Source organism: Dipodomys spectabilis, unplaced genomic scaffold (genome assembly GCF_019054845.1).
Source record: "Dipodomys spectabilis isolate Male_0828 unplaced genomic scaffold, ASM1905484v1 ptg000176l, whole genome shotgun sequence".
Taxonomy (NCBI): Eukaryota; Metazoa; Chordata; class Mammalia; order Rodentia; family Heteromyidae; genus Dipodomys; species Dipodomys spectabilis.
The window spans coordinates 2,846,528-2,870,108 of NW_024870853.1; the positions used below are offsets into that span (position 1 = coordinate 2,846,528).

The 23,581-nt window shown below is 43.7% G+C and overlaps 1 protein-coding gene across 1 annotated transcript in view; it reads right to left on the reverse strand.

The window, feature by feature from the left end:
• Positions 1 to 745: 745 nt before the first annotated feature.
• Positions 746 to 23,581, reverse strand: part of Dlg3 (discs large MAGUK scaffold protein 3) — a 59,932-nt gene continuing 37,096 nt past the window's right edge. The window contains 10 exon segments of the mRNA XM_042694892.1: positions 746 to 3,033; positions 4,595 to 4,686; positions 5,020 to 5,129; positions 5,535 to 5,707; positions 6,569 to 6,670; positions 7,251 to 7,301; positions 8,591 to 8,632; positions 12,897 to 12,996; positions 13,708 to 13,783; positions 14,013 to 14,189. Of these exon segments, the coding sequence (XP_042550826.1) occupies positions 2,927 to 3,033; positions 4,595 to 4,686; positions 5,020 to 5,129; positions 5,535 to 5,707; positions 6,569 to 6,670; positions 7,251 to 7,301; positions 8,591 to 8,632; positions 12,897 to 12,996; positions 13,708 to 13,783; positions 14,013 to 14,189 (1,030 nt within the window). The 3' untranslated portion in view covers positions 746 to 2,926.

Below are 23,581 nucleotides of genomic sequence, written 5' to 3' on the forward strand. Positions count from 1 at the left end.
GCCACTTTTTTTGGGTGGGGCTTGAACTCAGCTTAGTTGCTGTCCCTGAGGTTTTTTTTGTTTTTTTGCTCAAGGCTAGAATTCTGTCACAGTTCTACTTATGACTTTTTGCTAAGTCACAGGTAAGAGCCTCAGACTTTCCTGTGCAGGCTAGTTTTAAACCTCAGTCCTCAGATCTCAGTCTCCTGAGCAGCTAGGATTACATGTGTGAGCTACCAGCCATTACAGCAGTGGCTCTTCAGACTTCTTGACATAATCAGCATGGCATTACCTGCTCTAAACATTTCTTCCCACTTCCAAGGGCCTCAGGGGTGAGTGTGGCCCTCTGCAAGATAGACTCATCTCACTTCCATTCTTGGAAACTAGCAAGCTGGCAGGTGGCCTTCTCTTAATCACTCATTTTCCTCCATCAGTTCATTACTAGGCTATGCTGCTTGCTCTAATGCTGCTTTTTATAGTATCTTATATCCTGGGCACTTTTCATCATCAATCTTGCGCTTCCCTATACCTAATTGGTGCTGTTCAAGACAGCATGTGTGCCAGGATGGTCTCCTTGGTCTTTACCAAGCACCCAGCTTTTTACCACCTGCAGGGTCACACACACACATCCCAAGAACTGCCTGGCAGATCAGCACGCAAGGAGCAAGGCCAGAGCCCCTCCCCAGCAAAGGTCAGCACCCTTTTCCACACTGCAGTGGCTCCAGCATTCCTGTTCAACTCTTTCAAGAAAATCTCTGAGCCACAGTTCATTGCAACTATCATTTATTAAAAAATATATGTCTCCTTGGAAGGAACACTGGTAAACCAACTAGTGTCATGCTTACTTTGAAAACTTTGCTTTTCAACTCTGCGAGGGAGGAAGAGAGGAAGGGTTGAGCATCATTGTTCACACATGTGTCACTGTTACCATCAGGAATCACCACTCCCTGCTCACCTCCCTCATCAGAGTCACAATCAGCCATCACGCTATCCCTCTTTGCCTTCAATCCAGTGTACTGCCCAAGGGAAAGCTGCTGCCTGTTCTTTCCCCTCACTTGTGGGCCCCACACTTCAGTTAGCCTCATTATACTGTTAGGATACCTGCGAACATAGTTCCTGCTAGTGGCCGGTAGTGCTTAAAGCATCTTCAACATTGTGTCATTTGCACTGGTCCTAACCCAGTGGGCTCAACTCAAGGGCCAAGTTTTTCTAGGTTCTCTCCCCTACATCATCCCTCCAGTGTGGAGGTGAGGGAGGCACGTTGGCTTCAAAGGAGCACAGTGGGGGCGGGGTAGGGCCTGGACCACACCTGCTGCCTGCACTGGTGGCAGGAGGAAAACTCCGTGGACCCGTCACTGCCATCAGACTCTGGGAAAAGCAACAAGGCTTCACAGCTCACCAGTGAGTGAATCTTAGCTCTACAGCTCATTTATAGCATTGAAAGTCTACTTTCTTCTTCAAGAAAAAGTAAGCTACCAGCTGTTGGTGATGGGGCTGGGGTAGGGCAAATGGAGCAGCTGCAAAAGAAAAGAAAAGAAAAGAACCAAATCCAACTCACTACATGGCTGGCCATGCCTGGTGCTGTTCCACTGTCCTGGCACTGAGCCAGAAGGCAAGCACCTCCCTGTCCTTGTCAATGGCCCCTTGAAGGGCCCCAGACAAACCTAGCATGTCCTCAGTGGGTTAGTGGAGGCCAGTATGCACTGCAGAGCCCCAGCTTTCCCTCTGCTGACTCCATGGATGGGCCAGACCTGGGTCACCTACTACATCCCGGGTCCTGGCTCCTCTCAGAACCTCACAAGCCTTTAGAACACTGGCAAATTGGATTCTACGCATTCACTTAAATAGGAAAAGTAAAATTTGGAAGAATGAAAAGGCTGATACAGTAGCACAACGTGGTTTTGGTTTAACAGCAGCTTAAAAATGAACAAAAAAGAGGAAAGCTCTCATGCAGACACGTCAGGTGGCATAAAACAATAGGCAAGTTTATCTGGAGCATCAGTTACCATTCTCTCTTCCCACACAGGGAGGGGCTGGCTGCACTGCAGGGGCAGCAGCTGCTCTCTCTGGGCTGTCAAATCTCCAAACCCTCTGTCCCCCAAGCAAAGCCTCTTCTCTCAGGCCCCAGGCTGACCCCGCCTGGAGCAAACCTTAGCTCTCAAGAGAATGATTTGAATGCAAGTGAGTGCCCCTGGCGTGGCACTTATTACTTCCCAATCCCTTCCCAGCCAGGTGGGACAGAAGATGCCATCTGATTTGAATATGAAAATTAAAGCATTTCTCTAATAACATAGTACCATTGATGAAGTCTCCATAGATTTTCTAGTCCCCATGTAGGTGAGTGTATATATATATACATACATATATATATGTATATATATATATAATAAGAGAGTGTATAATATATATAATAATTTCTATGTATTTTATATAAATTACATATATATATATCTATATATAAATAAGATACTTTCTGTTGCCATTATTTTGCACCGTTCAGAGCTGCAAGCCAGCAGTACAGGTGGGTAGAAATGCCCAGGAGCACCTCATCACGTGGTGCTGTTAGATCACTTCACAAGCCGTGCAGCTATCCAGAGTCTGTCTTTCCATCAGTCCTCCTCTCTTCTCTTCGCTTCTGCTAGGTGTTTATGAAAACAATGGCTCTGATGGATTCGCACCTGTGCTAGCGCTTGGGAAAGGTCCATGCAGGAATGGGCACAGTCACATGATGAGTGAGATGGCATCATCCCAAAAATAAAACAAAACCAAATTAAAAAAGTTAAGGAAAGAAAAATACAGGACTAGAAAACTCAATTTTTGACATATCTTAAAAAAGGGGATAAGAACAGTAGTCATTTGTTCTCCCCATGGGGACAGGAATGAAGAGGGAGGAGGGAAGAGGGACTTGATTTCTTCTGTTCACAAGAGAATGGTTGGAGGGGATTCTTCAGAGTTTTTCAGGGGATGGGACCCAAATGTAGTGCCCAGACTGGTCCTCAATGATTTGTTTGATTTTGTTATAAATCTCTTCCAGTGAGTCACCCTGTACAATGGCTGAAGTGAAGAGGAAAACAAAATTATTACTGTAGTCTATAACATACCCCCCCACCCCCGGCCATCCTGCCTCTCCCATCCGTCATGTGATGTCCCCTGTGCACACACACAAGGATACTCAGGGAAGCATGGGTTTGTGTTGCTAAACAGTTGTCTGTGAGTTCAGGGCAGGAGGGAAGCTAGCTGGAGGCCTCAAGCCCAGAGCTAGAAGTCAGCTTTTTAAGATAGTGAGATTAGAAACCAATGAACAGAAAAATGTATTGATTCAAAAGATGTTTAATGAGCCACCCACAACATGCCAGACACTGCAGTTCATGTTGCTCTTGGCTGCCATAAGGATAGCAGTCTCATTCAAAGGCCTGGAAAATCCCAATTATCCAGAGGAAAAGGAGAAAGCCACAATTTCTGGCAAGAGGCAGGACACCTGGGGCTATCACATCTGCTCTGTGTCAGAGGTCAGCCCAGAGAACAAGGACATGGACACTGACAGGAAATTGAGCTCCAAAGACTCATGGTGTGCAAGCATATTTCTGAGTTCTGGTGGTGTTGGTGTTTGTTGTTTTGTGGGGGGTTTTTTGCAAGAACTGGGGCTTGAACTCAGGGCCTAGGTGCTGTCCCTTAGCTTTTTTGCTCAAGGATATGCTCCACCACTTGAGCCACAGCTCCACTATAAGCTTTTGCTGCTTACACAGGAGATAAGAGTCTCTTGGATTTGTTTGCCTGGGCTGACTTCAAATTATGATCCCTAGATCTCAGCCTCCTGAGAGATCCCCCAGATCTCACACCTCCTTATAGGTGTGAGCCACTGGAGTCCAGAACATTTTTTAATTCTTTACCCAGTTAACCTAGCACCACCAGCTAGAATTTACTCACCATTGCCCTGCACACACACAGAATCTGTCACTGCGTTTTTAAAAGGTAAGGGACAATTACAAGGGAATTTCTGCAACTTCTTAGGAACTGACTTTCTAAAACAGATGACCATATAAACACACACACACACACACACACACATACACAAACCCCTAAGAGATAACTTGAATATCACACCACAAAATCATCATCATCAACAAATGTTTATTCAGTACCTAAAACATGCAAGGCAAAGAAAGATCTGGGTGGGGGGGAGGGAAACAACATAATAGAGGGACCTGCAATCTAGCAGAGACAAGAAAGCAGAATTGGGAGAGAATGAGGGAAGGGGTGATATTGTCCAAAAAGAAATATACTCTTTACCTGACTTATATAACAGTAACCCCTCTGTATATCACCTTTATAATAATTAAAAATATTTACTCACCCCTCAAAAATGAAAACTAAATGAACCAACCAACATTTGGAAGCATTTGGGGAATGGTTTATGAGAGAAATTGGTAAACTGTGACCAGATGGGCGGGAGGAACTCAAGTGCTCGACATGTCAGAGTTCAACAGCTCAAATGAATGGAGCAGCTCTGTGCAGGCGTGCCTGACCCTAAGACCTAACCCTTTCTGAGCCAAACTCAGAAGCAGGCGTCTGGCTAGTTTCATGGAACCCCAGGCAGGGCAGCAGGGATTCTTACCTGTAAAATATTCTCCAAATTCCTGCTCCAGTTTCATGGCTTTGTCATAGATCTTATTTGCTTGCTCGTATGTCTGTCGTCGGTTCATTTCCCTGCCAAAGACACAGAAGCAGCAAAATAGCTCCAAAGAGGATCTTGTTTTTATGATCAAAAAGGAGTGATCCAGGTTCCCTGAAAAATCTGCCAAACTATCCTCTCAGGGAAGCCCCTAACTCCATCCACAAACCTTACAGGTCTCAAAGCCCAACTGAAACAGCATGCACACACAGGCACTCAAACAGAAAGGGCAGCGAACAGTCAGAACTGGGCCAGTTTCCTTCTGCATCCACTGGGTCCTAACCCCGCCCAACAAATCACTTTACTCTCCATTTCTGTTCCAGCAGCCTATCCTAGTAGGGCATGTCTGACACCAGCAAACAACTTACATAAGTGCTTCAATGGATTTGGGCTTGATGAAAATGGCAATGGGGTAAAGTTGTGCTTGCTGCAGTCTCTTGATAGCATTGCCGGAAACATCTAAGATGCAGTGCTTGCCCTGAGGAAGCAGATTTGTGTCAGTCCTGCTCCTTATCCACCTACCCCCACACAGAAATCTAATGGCATTTCAAATGCCACTCAGGGCACTAAGGACACCCAGCATGACCCACAATATCTTTTCTCTGACATTCTCTGGTACTATGGTTTGCTTTTATTATCCAGAAAAGATCATATCTGCCTAGGGAGTCCCCTTTTCCCCAGTGGATGACAATTCAGTGTGAGACACAGGAGGGATAGGCACCTCCACCCAAGGGCTGGAATCTGCAGAACTGCCATGCCTTTGGTCAGTAGGACCACTAGATAGGCCCCATCGTGGAAGGATGAGAATACAAGTGCAACAGAACCAGGATATCTGTCTTGCCTCTAAGGCGCATGGGAGGTCTGGCCACCTCTCTCTGCTTACCCTCTCTGCAACTGCCCGTACTGACTGGATGCTGGTCCCGTAGAGATTATCATTGAACTGGCCTGCCTCAATAAACTTGTTGTCCTGAATATCCTTCTCCATCTGTTCCCGGGATACTACAAAATGATAGTCCTGTCCATCCACTTCATTTTCACGCCGAGGCCGGGTAGTATCTGAAGGAAAAAAAAAAAAAGGACCACCATAAGTCAAAGTCAAGGACAGTGATCGGCTCTGTGCCATAAAAGTTGAATTGATTGTCTCTCACCTGGGAGGGTGACAGGGTCAATTTAGGCTTTTTTAGATAATTGGGGGAAAAAGTAGTTGGGAACAGTTACTTTTCACAGTTACACCTCCAGATGTCACACAAGTAAGGCTATTCACTTTATGTTCAACTGCACCAGAAAGGTGGAACTTCCTAAACTAGGGCCTAGCAGAGGGTGCATCTTTAAAGCACTTAGCATACAAGGCCCTATTTTGAATGACCAGCAGCACCCCCCCCCCCAAAAAAAAAAACATCACAGCTGGGGATTGGTGGGTCAAAGCCAGCCGAGGCAGGAAAGTCTGTGAAACTCTTTTCTCCAATTAACTACCAAAAAACAGGAGGTGGAGCTGTGGATCAAATGGTAGAATGCTAGCCTTGAACAAAAAAACTCAGAGTCAGCACCCAGGCCCTGAGTTCAAGCCACAGGACCAGCATGTAGGTGCGTGAGTACACACATGCATGTGCATGCACATGTGCACACACACACACACCCCTGAAATCATAAATAATGCTTAGGCTGGGTCTCCTTATTTGTTCAATCATTCCTATTGCCTTGACAATTTCCCAAAGCAGCAAGTGAGCAGCCAAGCTGGGTGTCTTAGCCCTCCGAACCCCATCTACTCTTAGGACATCTATCACTTTGTACTCTTTTTCAGATGTATCCTTTTCCCAAAAGGCCTAGTATCTGATCCTAGCTACTTTCCACACAACACTGCAATAGCAGTTCCCAGGGTGCCAACCCTTGCTTATTTGGACCAGCCTGGGCTCTTACGTGGCACACAGGATCCAAATTTATGTGGGAACTCAGAGATCAGGTCATCGTTGACTCGGTCCTTCATTGGGCCCAGGATGATCACGGGCCTGGCGTAGTGAACTGGGAATGGAAAACATTGAGACAGTGAACAGAAGCCCTGAAGGGAAGCCCATCCCACCTTTGAGTCTGGCTAGAACACATTCATTATGGATCCACCACTCAAAAAAGAGTGAAGTATCCACAGCCATTCTCTGGTTCTTCACTACAAGAACATTGAAGATCCTTTCATTGGATAATACATAAGTCTTGGGACAAGTCTGAAGCCAGAAGCTTCAGATTCCCTGTCCAAGAGATTCAGGAGAGAGCTCTGTATGGACACCAGCCACCCAACAAAGATTTTTACAGGGCAGACACCCAAAAGAGGAATCCTTTTCTGCAGTGGCTATCCCCATTGAAACAGACCTTTGTTGTAAACCTGCCCTCTCCTTGGAAGACCTCCCAAGAACAGGCAAAAGCATAACAAGAGGTGTGTACTGGATGGCTTCCATGATACAAGAGGAGGAAGAGTCCAAGTGCTTGATGTATAAGGAGCTGAGCCTTCCTCTTTCCCTGAACCTTTCCCTGTTGCTCTAGCACCCACTGCATTGAGCCCCACAACAGGAGACTAACATGAAAGCAAGACTCTCAGAGGAGGGCTTACTTTCTTGTCGTATCACTGGCTCATATGATAAAATAGCATCCTCTTGTCCTTCTGTAACAAAAAGGAGACAGATTAGCACTGAATGATTTACCTTCCTGTGTACAGCATTCACCATATCCCACTTCCACTGCAAAAAAGCCTGATGCAATGGTGTTTGCTACTGCCTACCCATACTGTGGTCTAGTCTGCTTCTGTTGGCAAAAAGGCTTGAAAAACCATCCTCTGGCCCCAGGCAGGCTTTAGTGGTTTTCATTCGGTGAAATACTGTTGGTCAAAGCGCCAAAGCCCAGAAGCCAGGAAACCACCATAATTTCTATCAGAACCATTTTTACACTTAAGAGTTGGTTATGATCAGTGGTTCCTTTGCTCTGGAAAGAACCACAGAGAGGGTTCAACTGGCCAGGACATACTTGTCCAAGTCCTTCCCCTTACCTGTAGAGGCAGGCAGTAAGTAGTCCAAGGACTCATGTTAATCCCCAAAGCTGCAGCCTAACCTTTTAAGGGTCTACTTATTCCCCCTGCCTCTGGAAGAAGCATCCAGAAAAGAGGTACATGGCCCCAGTGGCCCTTACGAGCAATGCAGAGCCCTCTCTGTCCTCATGTGGAGTTCCATGTAGCATGGCAACGACGAGGTTTTCCTAAAACAGTCACCAACCCACTTGGCATTGGGTGCCTGCAGATCCCAAAGTAGCTGAGAGTAATACTATAATACCAGGGAAGGCAGTGATATCTGCCTTGAGCCATAGGGTGCTTGCTAAAAGGTTTCTTCTAAGATCCTAAATGGATTTTTGAAGGACTCTAGACACCATAGCTCCATGAAGGCCAATATTGCTAAAGTTTATCATGTTTAAGTTATGGTTCTCTGGTGTAGTCACAGAATTTTCAAGGAAAACTGATAATTTCCTTTCTGACCATATAATATAGCCAGGAGGTAAGGAGTTCCTAGCAACTAAGAAAGGCAGATTCGGTATGCTATTCTACAGGAGCCATTTGGCTTTTGGTCTCTGAGCTAATCTGTAAACCTGGCAGCATGTACAGCCTGCAATGCTCATGGCAGGGATTTTCCCACTGGCAGTTCACTCTCCCCAGGATCCTAGGGATATTTTGAAGCCAGGCTGGCCAGAACTACAGGACTTATACTCTCTATCAGCCATTGGGCAAATTCATCCCACAAAAAGAATGAGCACACCATAGTATCTCCATGGGCTCAAAGTGTACGTGGCTCAAAGGAGCAGCAGCCTCTGAGCAGGAACGGCAGCCATGTGACACTGGAATGAGGATGGCTGGGAGACATGGTGGAGCTACATAACACAGGGGTGGGGGAATTGACACACACTTACTGGAACTGCTTTCGCTGTCACTGGTGTTGGATGTCACTCCCTCTGCAAGCCAACAAGAAAGAGACTCCAATTCAGAACACACCATTGAGAGGTCACATGCAGCACAAAACTCAAATGCTCCAGGAGTGAAATATTGAACTGCCAACTGAGTCAGGGCACAGGAGGCCTGCCACATCCAGGCCACCTAGTAGGAGGCACAGTTTCAATCCTGATGCCCTGGCCACCTCCTATGTGTTCCCAGAGCCCTCTTCAGTCTGCAAGTCCTTCCCTAGGGTCCTTCCGTCCTTCCTTCCTTCCTTCCGTCCTTCCTTCCTTCCTTCCTTTCCTTCCTTCCTTCCTTCCACAGCATTTTCTTCATATCAATCAAACCATCTGACTTGGAAGGTTTCCAAATCTTATCTTAAAATGCATCTCCCAAAGCTAATGGCAGGAAAGAAGAGATAAGGGACAGTTGCAGAGAAAAAGCCAGGGAATATGCTGCTCAAACAGACCCATGTGGTACATCACAACTAAGAGTTGAAGCATTGAACAGGATAAGCAGCTACTAGGAAACACTGCTCTGACCTTCTGCAGCCACTCCTGAAGATAGTTTGGCTTGGGTGGTAAGGGGGGAGATGTGCCTCCATCCACTATCAGACAGACATGTCAAAATACAGAGACAACAAACCAACAGGAATATCTCAAGGACAAGACAGGCATCCTGTCTCAGACAGTTGGGATCTGCCCATCTCTGAACATGGGCAAAGGAAGCTCAAGCAGAGAGCGACATTCACAGGAGGCACAAACAAAGGTACCCCTCCCCCCAGACAACAAGCAAATGGAGATGGGACATGAAACAGATCAAACCATGGAGAGACGCTGCTCATTTCAGCCAAGACCACACTGTTCCAGATAATGATATGCTGCCACCCCCTCTTCCCCACCCCCCAGCCCTACCCCGCTCCAGCCCCCAGGACTGACAGAGTTGCCACATATGGCTAGTTCCTGAACACTCCTTGCTGGTAGTCTCTATCCTTTAAACCTAGATTATTTATTGAAGGAGAGTATATACTTACAGAGACCCATCAGTGTGGCCAGATATCTATATACCTGCCTGTAATAGGGGTGGCTGCTAAGGTCCAATCATTTAGGTTCTTCCATTTTCTACTCTGGGATTATTTTCCAAAATGGAATAGTTATTCAAAAGTTTCTTGGGATAGACATGACAATATATGGTCTACAAGTGGTACAGATGTGTGATGCCCCTACCAGGCCAGCCTAGCACCTTAGAGATACTTTATTAGAAACACTCTATAAGGGCTGGGAAGTTGGCTCAGTGGTAGAGTGCTTGCCTCACATGCATGAGGCCCTGGGTTCGATTCCTCAGCACCACATAAGCAGAAAAAAAAGCAGGAAGTGGCACTGTGGCTCAAGGGGTAGAGCGCTAGCCTTGAGCTGAAGAGCTGAGGGACGGCGCCCAGGCTGAGTTCAGCCCCCATGATCAACAACAACAAAAAAAGAAACACTCTATTAGAGATACTCTATTGACAGCTAGCTGGTCATGCCTGTTTGCTGAGGCCTTGGATCTGCTCAGGTACAGGAGGACAAAGAGTTTCGTGGCACCCTTGCTCCTAGTTAGAGGAACTAAAATATCTGCAATGTCTAAGCTTAACATATGAAAGGCAGGCCATGAAAGGAAAGTATCAAAACTCTCTGAAGAGAGACTTTAAAGAGGAGACCCTCAACTCTTTAGTGGGCTATCAATGGGAGAAGAATCCAACTAGCAGGCACCCTGCCCCTGATAACAGGTTATGCATTCACTGAGTGCTTTCCCCTGGAGACATAGGTGGGCCCACCTCCTTCCAAGGGGGATGCCAAGCTCATGTCCTATCACTTGGTGGTATAAAAGAAAATCACAGACATGAATAGTAAGGATTTGTTACCAGGAGTGCAGGACAAAATGTGACTTTCAGAGCCACATGTACTTCCTCCTGCCATGGGAACAGAGTTCTCACAAATACTGCTCTCCCCTTCCCCTTCCCCATATCCCCTGTATCCCAACCCCACCCATCTCCACTCATGCCACAAACACAGTTAATAGTGTGTAAATTTGACTTACTCAGGTTCTTTGCTCCATAATAATCGTCACTTAACCCAGGGAAGTCCTGATTTCACAGACAGCAGAGACAGAGAGAGAGGAGAGAGGGCAGGAGGGAGGGAGGGAAATATGGATGGAGATTGGAGGGAGAGAATCAGGGGGAAGAGAAAACACAGAAAAACAACAAGGGGAAGGAAGAATACAGAAGCAAGTGAGCATTAGTGAAAGAAGTATGAAGTCCTATGAAGATCTAGAACTAAAGGGAAGTGAAGAATTTTGCTGCAAAGAACACTCCAGGTCAGATAAGATTCTGGATTTAATGTTACTCAGTTTGTTGTCAGAGAGCCTTGGAGTAGATTAGCTCTTTTTGAGGTAGTCTCTAGACAGTGAGTTGTCAGAACCCAATAGGCGACACATCAAGGTTTAGAATCCTTGCTTTGAGCAAGTTTGTAGTTGTAGAGTCCAGGTAAATGCTTTACCCATGAAATCGCCATTTCCCTCTGTGACTGCATAAAAGAGACATATATATCTCCAGGTGCCAGGTGGCCAAACAGAATCACCATCCACTCTGGGGAACTTTTGCACAGTATGATCTCACTCTCTCCAAACTCTTAAGGTAAATATTTCTGCCATCTGAGGGGTGGCCACCGAGGCTATCCTGAGTTGCTCAGCTTCTGAAGAACAGGCACAAGGTACTTTCAACTCTTGTCATCCAATGGGCACTGTCCACTGACTGGGCCACTGAGCAGTGACAACTCTGCTGGCCAGATTCTTGAATGGAGGTTCTGGGACTTATCTGATGTAGTGTGGCGACAATATCTCAGATCTGTCTCAGGTGGCTTTCCACTAGTGATGAGCAGAACCAACTCCCTCTATCATCTGTCATGGAGTATACCCAGGATGATGAGCCCTGGCCTTCATCTGGACAAGGGCATCTTGTATCTCTCGGGTTCATCTCAAACAGATATAACATAACTGTGAACCAAGAGGTCTAAAAAGCACAATTTCCTGTTTGAATGTGACAGTCTCCTGCCAGTTCCCATGGCTGGAGACATCCAGATCAATCCATGTAAAGGAGGGAGTAACTAGTAAATGAGATGTTTACAATTCACAATGAGACAAATGAAACCCTACTGTTCAAGCTTGACCTGATGTTTAAGTTTAGGGTCAGAGCAATTAACTTCTGAGGCACACTGTAGGATAAGATTTATCAGGACTGGGTTGGGCACTGGTGGCTCAAAACTGTAATCTTAGCTACTCAAGAGGTTCAGAATCCAGGTTCAATGCCAGCCAGAAGAGACAAATCCAAGAGATTCATCTCCAATTAAGCAGCAAAAACCCAGACATGGAGGTTTGGCTCAAGTGGTAGAATACCAGCTGTGAGTGAAAAAAGAATAAATCACCAGAGCACAAAGTGTGGAGCTCAAGCCCCAGTGCCACACACACACACACACACACACACACACACACACACACACACACTAGATAGATAGATAGATAATTTACCAACATTGGTTATAAATATTGTTCAGCATTATAGCCTTTTCAACCAAATCAGCTTTGGGTCTCTTAATAAATCTTTATATAGACTATGTTGAACAACACTGCACCTATAGTAACTAATTTAAGCAGTAAAGGTTTTCTTTTGGAATTTGACTCTATAGGTACTCTAGATGACAGTAATCCTGAGCCTGCTGAGGGTCATGTAGATATTCTGTGTCCTTCTGTATGTGTGCAGAATTCCAGAAACAGCCTCAATTCCAAGTGCCTGGGAAGGCTGAATTCTCCTATTGACATACATGAATGAAGTTAAGGAAAGAAAACACAAAAAGGCAGAAGCCAGGAGAGCAACAGAGTCTTTAGACCTTGTTCTCTTGAAGAAAAAAACAAAACAAAACAAAACATTTTACTAACCCTGACACTGACTGAAACTGCTCCTTACCCCCACAGCAGAGCTCCGTCTGGCACTTCCAACACCAGTGCCAGCGACATTCTGGAGGCTGGAACTAGGACCAGCCCTACCTCAGAGCCTCCAGCTCAAGTGAGGAACTGGACAAACAAGCCCAACATTCCCCTGTGCGGAGTGATTCTGCTTTGACTTTGCAAATAAGCAGGTGCATGCCACAGGCACACATGGCAGTGTCCAGACTCCTCATAAGAGAAGGGACAACTGAGGACAAGAGGATGGGGCTGCGGTCAGTCTGCACTCTGGACTCTGCTGCTACTTACGTTCCTGTATGCTGCTCTCCTGGGCCATGTTTTCTTTGCTCTTGTAAAATGGAAACTTTCGAGATAGGCGAAAACTCTTTTTACGTTTCGTTTTGATCGACTGTGAAAGAACATGAAGATGGAGGGGAAGGACAGAAGAAAAAAAAAAACAATGGATTTTAAAGCATGCAAGAAAAACTAAAATGGAGACAATGATGACCTAAATAAAAGACCATCTCTCACAAATGGAATCTATGAGATTAAATGAAAGTTGATGTAAGAGGAAAATTGTTTACAGGAAAATGTTGTAGGGATGTTAGAGGTTTCTACCTAGCCCAACCTCACAGCACTCACTGGTACTTCCTAAAGAACAAAGGTCACTGTAGCCTCCTGGACATGTGCCCTAAGGTGCCACTGATTAGAGACAGTCATGTATTCCATGTCTCTCTTTCCTCTACTGTTCCGGAAGTTCTTTGGCCTGTGAAGCTCATAGAAGAAAAGGCATGACTGGAGAGCCCTTGTGCCTCATGTGGTCTGAAGGGAGGCAGAAGCTGTAACCAGGGAGATACCCATGAGTGGTTTCCATTGTCCCCACCACATAGCCAAATGCGACACATTTTCCAGAGCCGGTTACCCAGGGGAAGGGCCCAGACTAGCATGGGCTTTTCAGTACTCCCTCTGCTTTCTGAAAAGTAGTCATATGTCTAACAGGACAGAGCCAGCCCCCTGGAAAAAAAAGACATTCTTTTGCATTCCTCAGTTCTCCTAGCATCACATCAAACACTTGCCCCTTTTCATATCCTGACAGATTTCCTTGGGGATCACCACTTACCCTGTTAGACTCAATCATCCCTGTCCTGGCATGGAATTTGACAGTTTTCAATCGAGCTCGCTCTTTCTTTTCCACCCTGTTTGAGAGTCAGAAAGAAGTATGGTTACTGCCAGATCTTGGTCTTAGCTGCAAGCACAGCAGCTACTATGGCTCATTCAGTAAAAACCTTGTCCTGAATACCAATCTTTTCCCAGAAATCATCATAAGACACATATGGTGCCTTCAAGCAACTTACAGTACAATAGGAAAACAAGACAGAGACACAATGAAAATAAGAAAAGATCTCACTTGTAATCATAACTCACCTCTTCTTACTGGGGATCACACCAATCTGCTCGCTTTCTCCATGTGGGGTCACCAGCCTTGCCTGCCACCACTCATCATCAGAGGCATTAATGACATGCAAAATGTCTCCATAAGAGAAGCTGAGCCCCTGGCTTGGCAGGCAGCTGTCCCGAGTCCGGTCATAATCAAATAGGGCCCTGAAACACATGGTGAAAAAGAAACTGCTCATCCCACCCCTAGAAAACACAATTCAGAAAAACAGCAGAACAAGGCCAACTTGATAGCATGGACACAGTAGCCTCACAGAAGAAAGGAAAAAGAAAGGAGTCTCTTGGAGACGGTATCCTTCTTTCAGTTCCAAATTGGTAAACATGGACATCCTTCTCAAAGAAACACCCCCACTCACTCAAGGAGTGTGAAAGGAACTCTTTTATAGTTCTTATCTCCTGACTTCTGAACACAACACTGCAGCCTAAACTGGGACTGTAAACTAACCCTTTCCCTCACCCTCATGCTAGAAAACATTCACCAAGGGGCTCTCTCAGTTTGCAAACATACCTTTGAAAAAGGGTTGAAGACATTACAAATAAAAATGGTTAACTACAATCCCAAATAAAGAAAAGTAAATGTTGCAGGAACATTAAAGAAAGGACCAGTATCACAAGGCAGCCAAGAAAAAAGGCAAAAGGCTAACGTTGCCAGAGACTACACACATCCAGTGGTTATAAGGCTTTAAATTTTAAGGACAGAGTGACATTGTCCAAAAAAAATGTACTCATTACCTGACTTAGGTAACTATAATCCCTCCGTAATCAGAAAATGAAAATAAGTAAATAAAATAAATTTTGAGAAGAACAGAACATGGATTAAGTGCATATTAGTTTGAGAGGAAAGGAGGTAAGGAGGGAGGGAAAGGGAAATCGAGAAAGAGGGAGAAAGGGAGGGAAGATGTTGAAATTAATTAGGAGCCAGGTGTGGTCTTACATGCCATCAATCTTAGCACTGGCAAGGTTGATGCAGAAAGACTGCAGATTCCAGGTTAGCCTGGGCTACAAAGTGAGAATTTATCTTAAAAAATTAAAATTAGGAGAGATTAGGGTAAGTGTGTAGGAGATGAGAAGACAGAGTTTATTTATAATATAATGTATATTTTAGCACTTCATAGAACTATACTTGACCTTGAACAACAGGGGTAAGTTGGACAAATGGTACTGGTGATATAAACATGTTTTCTGGATGCCCAGAATCCAATTATGTATATTTTCTAACTTTCTGAGGATTAAATAAAACTAATGTAACAATATACTTGCAAGATAAATTTCAAAAAATTCAAAATATTGAAATATATGAGAACAAGCTAAGTAAAGACAAAATAAACAGTACAAAGTCAACAAGAAAACCAGCGGTTATCAGCATATACTGGAAATTGTACTGTTTGATTTGTTTTTAACCACAGCAAGTGTTCCTTTTATAATTTTCAGAATCTTTTGTGTGGATCCTGGGGCTGGAACTCAAGGCATGGGTGCTATCCCTGAACTTTTGTGCTCAAGGCTAGAACTCTACCACTTTGAGCCACTGCTTGATTTCTAGTTTCTTGGTAGTTATTTAAAGGTAAGAGTCTTGCTGGGTGCCAGTGGCTCACACCTGTAATCCTAGCTACTCAGGAAGCTGAGATCTGAGGATCACAGTTCAAAAACAGCCCCAGCAGAAAAGTCTTCATGAGACTCTTATCTCCAATTAACCACTCAAAAACTGGAAGTGGTGCTGTGGCTCAAAGTGGTTAGAGAGCCAGCCTTGAGCAAAAGAGCTCAGGGACAATGCCCAGGCCCTGAGGTCAAGCCCTGCAACAGACAAAAAATAAAAAATCTTGCAGACTTTCCTGCCTGGGCTCTGAGCTGGCTTTGAACCATGATCCTTAGATCTCAGCCTCAAGAGTAGCTAGGATTACAGGGATGATCCACCAGCAACCAGGCAATTTTCAGAAAAACTTAAGAATAAAGTAAGGAAATAGATATACCAAGTACTGGCTTCAGTCATGCACTTCAGAAGATGCGCCCTAGTAAACAACGCAATAAAAGAAAGAAATTCCAATTTTCCAATAAAAATGGTATCCAAGTCCATGTGAATTTTTGTTTAATGACTTTATGGATGATGAGTGAACAAAGAATATTAAACAATGAATAGGCAATTGTTTTAGCTACGATTTTGTTACGGACATAAAAGCATACCATCTGAGTTTGAAATGTTGAAATATATTATCTCAGTTGCAAATTCAAGAGATTAATTAAGAATTTCTTTTTCAATTAATTAAAATTCCAAAGGTCTGAGAGTTCGCTTTGCCCATATTGTACCTAACTAATAAAGGAAACTCCTTAAACATTCTCAAAGTTTCTTTCTATTCTAGCATTTAATGAGTCCGGGTTCTTTCTTACCAAGCTAAAAATTGCAATTCTTTCAACAATTCTTTCCTTTGTCATGATTTGGATCTGTTTTCCGAACCCATGATATGGCTTTTCTCTAAATCTGCTCTCATTTTTCCTGTTGAAATTTTGTTGTACTTAGAAATTAAGAAATGACAAGTGGTTTTTTTCTTCCTTGCTATTGTTTCTAACATATTTATAAGGTACCATGTGATTTCTTTGTTGCTTTGTATGTCCCTCCCCCATGGTATAACCCCTGTTTTCACTGTATTTGATGTTGGTATAATTTGTGGAGGGGAAGGGAAAAAACAAATTGCTTAAATAGGGATACAGATTGACCCATTGCAACAAAAATGAACTTTACAATTTAGGTGGGGTCGGGGTGGGGGAGCATAGCTGAGGAGGTGAGAGGGAAGGGATGGTAGGGGAAAAACAAAGGAGAAGCCAAGAATGCTGGATAAGAAACATACTCATTACCTTGCTCATGTAACTGTAACCTCTTTGTACAGTATTTCTACAATAAAAAACTTAATTAAAAAAAGAAATGAAAAACTTCCTCACCAACATAAAAAATAGGTCCACATTATATATGAATTCTATGCCTCCATCAGAAAGAATGACACCACCCCATTTGTTAGGAAATGGAAAGACTTGGAAAAAATTATATTAAGTGAAGCAAGCCAGACCCAAAGTAACAAAGGTCTCATAGTTTCACTTATTTGCAATAACCAGTATATGTCTAGGATAATCTTACCAGACAAGCAGAAAAGTTCAAAAGCTATGTACATATGACCATATAAGCTGATGCTAAGCGAAATGAACCTCAACATATGGACACAAGAGGCTTTATCTTTGTCGTTGTTGGATGTACAAGTCACTATGTTGAAAACAAACTTTACAACTTGCAGGGGGAGAGGGAGGAATTGGGGAGGTGGGGAGGGAAGGGCTGGTAAGGGAAAAACAAAGGAGGTGTAACAATGCCCGATAGGAAATGTATTCATTACCTTACTCATGTAATTGTAACCCCTCTATACAGTATCTTTAAAATAAAAAATGAAAAAATAGGTCCAAATATATGTAAGGCCTCATTTAGAGCTGTGTCATATGCAACTCTCTGACCAGGTCTCTTAAATCTCATAAAAGTCAGATGGAAGAAAGAAAGAAAGAAAGAAAGAAAGAAAGAGAGAGAGAGAGAGAGAGAGAGAAAGAGAGAAAGAGAGAGAAAGAAAGAAAGAAAGAAAGAGAGAGAGAGAGAGAGAGAGGGAGGGAAGGAGGGAGGGAGGGAGGGAAGGAAGGAAGGAAGGAAGGAAGGAAGGAGGGAAAAACAGAGGGAAAGAGGAAAGAATAGACTAAGTCACCACTTGGCTATGTCTAGAAAATACTGCTCTTGTATTACTTAAATACTAAGTCTTCTTGGTGCAGGGCCTTGTGATAGACAGACAGTAGATAAAAAAGCAGAATAACTCCCTGTTCTACTCTGAAAGGAGAATCAAGCCCCAGAGCATTCACAAGTACAGATTACATCTGGTTTTGAAAAGCCACAAGGAGGAATTTCATTTTTTGTGCCAGTAGTATGACTTGAACCCAGGGACTTGGGTACTGTCTCTTAGCTTATTTTGCTCAAGGCTGGTACTCTACCACTTGAGCCATGCTTCTACTTCTGGCTTTTTGCTAGTTAATTGGGGATAAGAGTCTCATTGCCTTTCCTACCCAGGATGGCTTTGAACCACACTTTTCAAATCTCAGCTCCTGAATAGCTAGCTAGTATTACAGGTGTGAACAACTGGCACTAAGCTAATAATTGTTTTTTGAACTGAGCCTGCAATATAGGTTCAGGAATTCCAAAGATGAAGATGGAGAGAGAAAGAGAAAGGTCTTTCCAGCTACAGGAACTGAGAAAGCAAAGGCTTGAAGGCAAGAAAAATACTGTGTATTTGGAGAGCACTCTAATCTGGCTGGGCCCCAAGAGTAGCAGAATGGAGCCTGAGTGTGGATAACCTGGACTGTCCAGCCATTCACTTATAGGCCTTGTGGGATTCATTTCATTGCCTTGGCTTTCTAAATTAAGATAAACTTCCATGTGGAATTGAACCCAAGAGCAAGTAGGCCTGAATATTAAAATCAAACGATCTCTTATATGACATATACTTCCCATGCTCAGAAAAGGTATATAAATTAGACTTTAATAAATTTTAAAATATGTCAACTATCTTCCTAAGATCTTTGAGAAGAGTATTAAATTGTGGCCATCTATTAAATTTGAAACAGCCTGGAATCCTAATGAATTGACTCTGTTGGGTACCTCCTGTGAGACTTGATGAGAAAGGGAGCTTCTTTCTCCATGTCTGTGACATCTCCCTATCCCTCTTTATCCTCAGGGCAAGTACTAAGGAAGCCAAAGCAGATACTGCACCTTTGAACCATGGTAATACAGAACTAAAATCCTGTACATTCAAGGCCCGCATGACACAGAAACCAACCATTTCAACCTCACTCAGAGAACAATAAGAAGGAAAAAAGAAAGCCAAAGCCAGGTGCCAGTGTCTCACACCTGTAATCCTGGCTACTTAGGAGGCTGAGATGTATGGATCACAGTTCAAAGCCAGCCCAGGCAGGAAAGCCCATGAGACTCTTCTCTCCAATTAACTAACAAAACAAGCCAGCTGTGGCTCAAATGGTAAAACACTAGCCTTGAGCACTAAAGCTCAGGGACTGTGCTCCATGCACTGAGTTCAAGCCCCAGGACTGGCACACATAAAAAAAGTCAAAGTTATTTGTCTAAAGAAAGGCTGTAGTTAACCTGCCACCTTGGTTTTTCTCGTTGTGCAAGGGGGAAAAGTTAACCCAGCTTGGTTTACCATACAAGAGGATATATTGGGAGACTAGAACAAGGGAGACCCCTTATTTTCCAGGGTCTAGATAAAAAGGATCTCATGTAGCCTCTGAATTAAGAACTGATGAAGTAAATGGGAAATACTGTGTCATAAGAGGATGAAGTCTGCAGAAACATTGCCCCTGCTGGCCCATAGCCATCATGCTCCTCATACACAGGAGAAAATGATTTTTCAGCCCATTAATACCCCTACCCCTCAAGTCATAGCCATTTACCTAGAAGCCAGGGAGACCCTGACCCTGTGTATTCCTGTAACTTTCAAACATGGAGGCCACACCAGAAAAATACTGAATTACTTTACAATTGGGAGTATAGAGTGGGGTTCTGTCAGGAGCTAGTGGCTCATGCTTATAATCCTTAGGAGGTTGAGATATGAGGATTGCGGTTCAAAGCCAGCCCAGGTAGGAAAGGCTGTGAGACTCTTTATTTCCAATTAACTACCAGAAAACTGGAAGTAGAGCTGTGGCTCAAAGTGGTAGAGCGCTAGCCTGGACTAAAAGAGCTCAGGGCTAGTGCTCAGGCCCTGAGTTCAAGCCCCATTACCACCAACAACAAAAAAGAGTGGGGTTCAGTGACATATAGGCACCAAAGAAGCCTTCCAGTGCCACCTTATCACCAGGAGCAGTGGATACAACCACTTGCCCAAAGATATAGTTGCGAGTTCAAGTCTGGTCTTCACTGTAGCTTTCCAGGCCACTTCCTACTCCCCTAAGGAGGCAATATTTTCAAAGGTATTGGGAGCCATGCTGCTTAAGAGGTCACCTTTCAAATATCCCCTTAGGAAATGCATGTGCACTCCCACAGGGATAATGCAACGTGTTCTGGGGGACTTTGCCAATCTTCTTTCATCTGAGCCTTCTTTACTGGATGGAAAAGCAAGAGCATAATCAGCTCTAAGTAAACAAATTACCCAGCAAAAAGCCTTTGTATTTCAGGTCCAAAATTGTGAAGTTTGGGTCTGAAAGAGCCAAAGAAATCACAAACACCTGGTACAGCCCTGTGGCATCTTAGCAAACAGGAATGCGATGAGAATGGCAACTAGCAAGGAAACTGGTCAGGCAGGTTTCTCCATACAAAGCAAACAAGAACATTTTACCACTAATAGCCTCAAAGGGAAAGGGCAGCTTCTATACAATTCACCTAGGAAGGTGCTCACCTCTAAGTCTGAAGCTCAGAACATTTGTGTAGCCTGGGATGCTCTGTTGGTCTCCTCAATCCTCTCCACAAATCCTCTGTGGCCTAGCCCAAGTGTCTTCCTGCTTTGTGAGCCTGCCCATGATAAATTGCCTTCCTCTAAATTCATACCAGGCATTTGGCAGCAATCTTACTTTAAAATATCGATTGATTTCAATTGAATTCTTGCTTGATTCTTTGAGCTTTCAGATGGTACCAAGCCCTTTGATGATTTGAGACCATGTCTTATGCTTCATATGGGGTTCTGAATCTTTGCAAATGGTGGATGAGTCCAGGATATTCCATAGAACACTGTCCAGTTTACTATTCCTTAGTATTCTGCCATATTTCCCTCTCATAAAAAAATACTAGACAAAGGGCAAATAATTTGAAGTTCAAGCAGCCAATCAATTGCATGACTGGTATAATCCAAGCACAGAAAACCATAAAGCAACAGTCAGTCACTCATTAGCCCTTGACCTTGGTAAGAAAGTTCAATTTTCCAGAGGCTTTGCATGAACAGTCTAAAACCAAAAACCTAAAAACTGAAGCTCTCACAAAGATACAAAGTGGGTTGTCAGGATGACAGAAAATGTTGCTAGCAACAAGTCTGCCCTCTTGGCACACCATGAGCACAGCTACATGCACAGCAAATAAGGACATTTTCTCCTTAGTTTATCTTAACGTTTCAGGCCCTAGAGGGCAACTATTAAGTTAAAAAGATACTTGAATACTAGTCAATCCACAATTAGTGGCCGCCCAGGCTCATAGCACCTACAAATATTGGGGCAAACTCAAGGATTTGAAGTAGAGGCCCAGGATTAGCATCTGAGAACAGGTAGTTCCAGAAATCACTGATGTAGGAATCTCTGCCTTACCTTTACATATATTGTTGATATTTATAAAATACATATTATTGGCCAGGCACCAGTGGCACATGCTAGCTACTCAAGAGGCTGTAATCTGAGGATCTCGGTTCTAAGTCAGTCCAGGCAGACAAGTCTGAGATACTCTTACCTCCAATTAACCAGCAAAAAAACAGGAGTGGAGGCATGGCACAAGTGGTAGATCACCAGTCTTGAGTGAGTGAAGTCCCAGGACCAGCACACACACAAAAAATATGCATTACTAGATTGGGATGTAACCTATTCATAGGGGGTTTGCCATGCATACACAAAGCCTTGGGTTTTATATATAAAATCACTAAAATACATATTATTGGGCTGGGAGTGCATCTTTGTAGTAGAGTGTTTGCTTAGCAAGTGAGAGGCCCTGCATCTGATTGCTAGCAGTACAAAAAATAAAAATATAAGCCACATGCAGGTGGCTCAAACTTATAATCCTAGCTACTCAGAAGATCTGAAGATCATAGTTTGAAGCCAGCCTGAGCAAGAATGTTCATGAGACTCTTATCACCAATTAGCCACCAAGGAAAAACCACCAACCAGATATAGAGCTATAGCTCAAGTGGTAGAACATCATCAGAAAGCAAAAAGGTCAAGGGACAGCACCTAGGCCTTGAATTCAAGCCCCAAGACTTGCACAGAAATAAAAATAAAAATTATATCATTATTACCCTCAAATTCTGTCAGATTGCCTTCTTGGCATCATAACCCAATACTTTCACTCATTAATGAGTAACACCAAGTCAAACTCCATCAAACACCACCCTGGGCAAAGCACCTAGTAGTTGCACAATTAATGTCTGCTATTGACAGAAAGGAACACTCTCTAGCCTTCTTTGATGACCAGGGCAATATTTCTAACATTATTTCTTGAATCAAGACTACAGTTGTCCCAATCTGATTTCCTTTGTAGAATAGAAGGAAGACCGGCATGGCAGATGGCCAGCCAGGACTCCAAGACTCACAGCCTGCCAGGAAATTGTCCTGGGGCTGTAAGAATGTAGCCAAGCTAGCCTGAACAGACTTTGAAAAGCTATTTCTACAACTGTACTACTGAGCTTCTTGGCAATCTTTATAGAGAACAAGGTTTTTCATCCATTCATAGATTAAAATCAACGTCATCTCTCAAACTCTAAGCTGCCACATAGGAATGAATGGCCTAAGTTGAATACCTCACCACCTTGTCCTAAGCCTAAGAGGTGATTTCTGTTGTCTCTTTCAAAGTAGCAGCAAAACAGTAGCCCTAGGCTGGGCACTCAGAAGAGGCTCCACTCACTGTGTTCTTTCATTTAAGCGATGTCTAATATGGAGAAGGGTAGGGAAGGCCTTTCTCACAAAAGGCCCTGGTGACTTTAAAGACAAATTCTATTTTAATAACACTGTTATCTTTCCTTCTTCTCCTGTTTCTTGATCCATAAATCCCATTACCCCCTATGGTTAGTACAGCTGCAGCTCCCTAGGCTTTCACCCAGTGCAGCCTCAGTGCAGCCTTAAGAGGGTGTTATTTCCTTCAAAATAGCTTTGTGAAGCCATGCACACTTGAGAGAGATAGACACTCAGGTGAAAGCAAGAGAGGAGAAACAGGTCAGAAGAGGAAATAATAGCAAAAAGTATTAGAGGTGAGGGCTGGGAACATGGCTCAAGTAGTAGAGTGCTTGTCTAGCAAGTACAAGGCCTTCTGTTCAAGAGAGAAAAGAGAAAAGAGTAAAGCAAAAAAGAAGACTTGAAACTCAAACAAAAGTGTGCGTTCATTTTAACTACATGCTGCTCATTCTTCTCTGGACAAATGGTAAGCTCTCAGAAGACAGGAGCCATGCTGCTGCTGTTTCCTTGAATCCACCCCAACTACCATGCCCATTTCTTAGCCTTGTGCCCTACTAATTTCAGAATAGGAACTGAACAGGGGAGGAAAGTGGGGGGAAATGAAGGCAGGGGTGACATTGTCCAAGGAACATTATACTATGCCTTGTGGAAGGGTAACTCTTTTGTACAATTGCTTAATAATAACAAATTTTAAAAAAGAATAGCTGCAAACAGTACACTAAAAAAACCCTCTTGTTTCCATATCTTGGAACTCATTTCGATTAGCATCACTTTTGTACATAGCTATTGAGCTATTGTGATCCTCTGCTAGGACTTTCGTATATATTAATTATTACAAATGAGGGAATCCATGGAGCTTATATTTCTTTTTTATT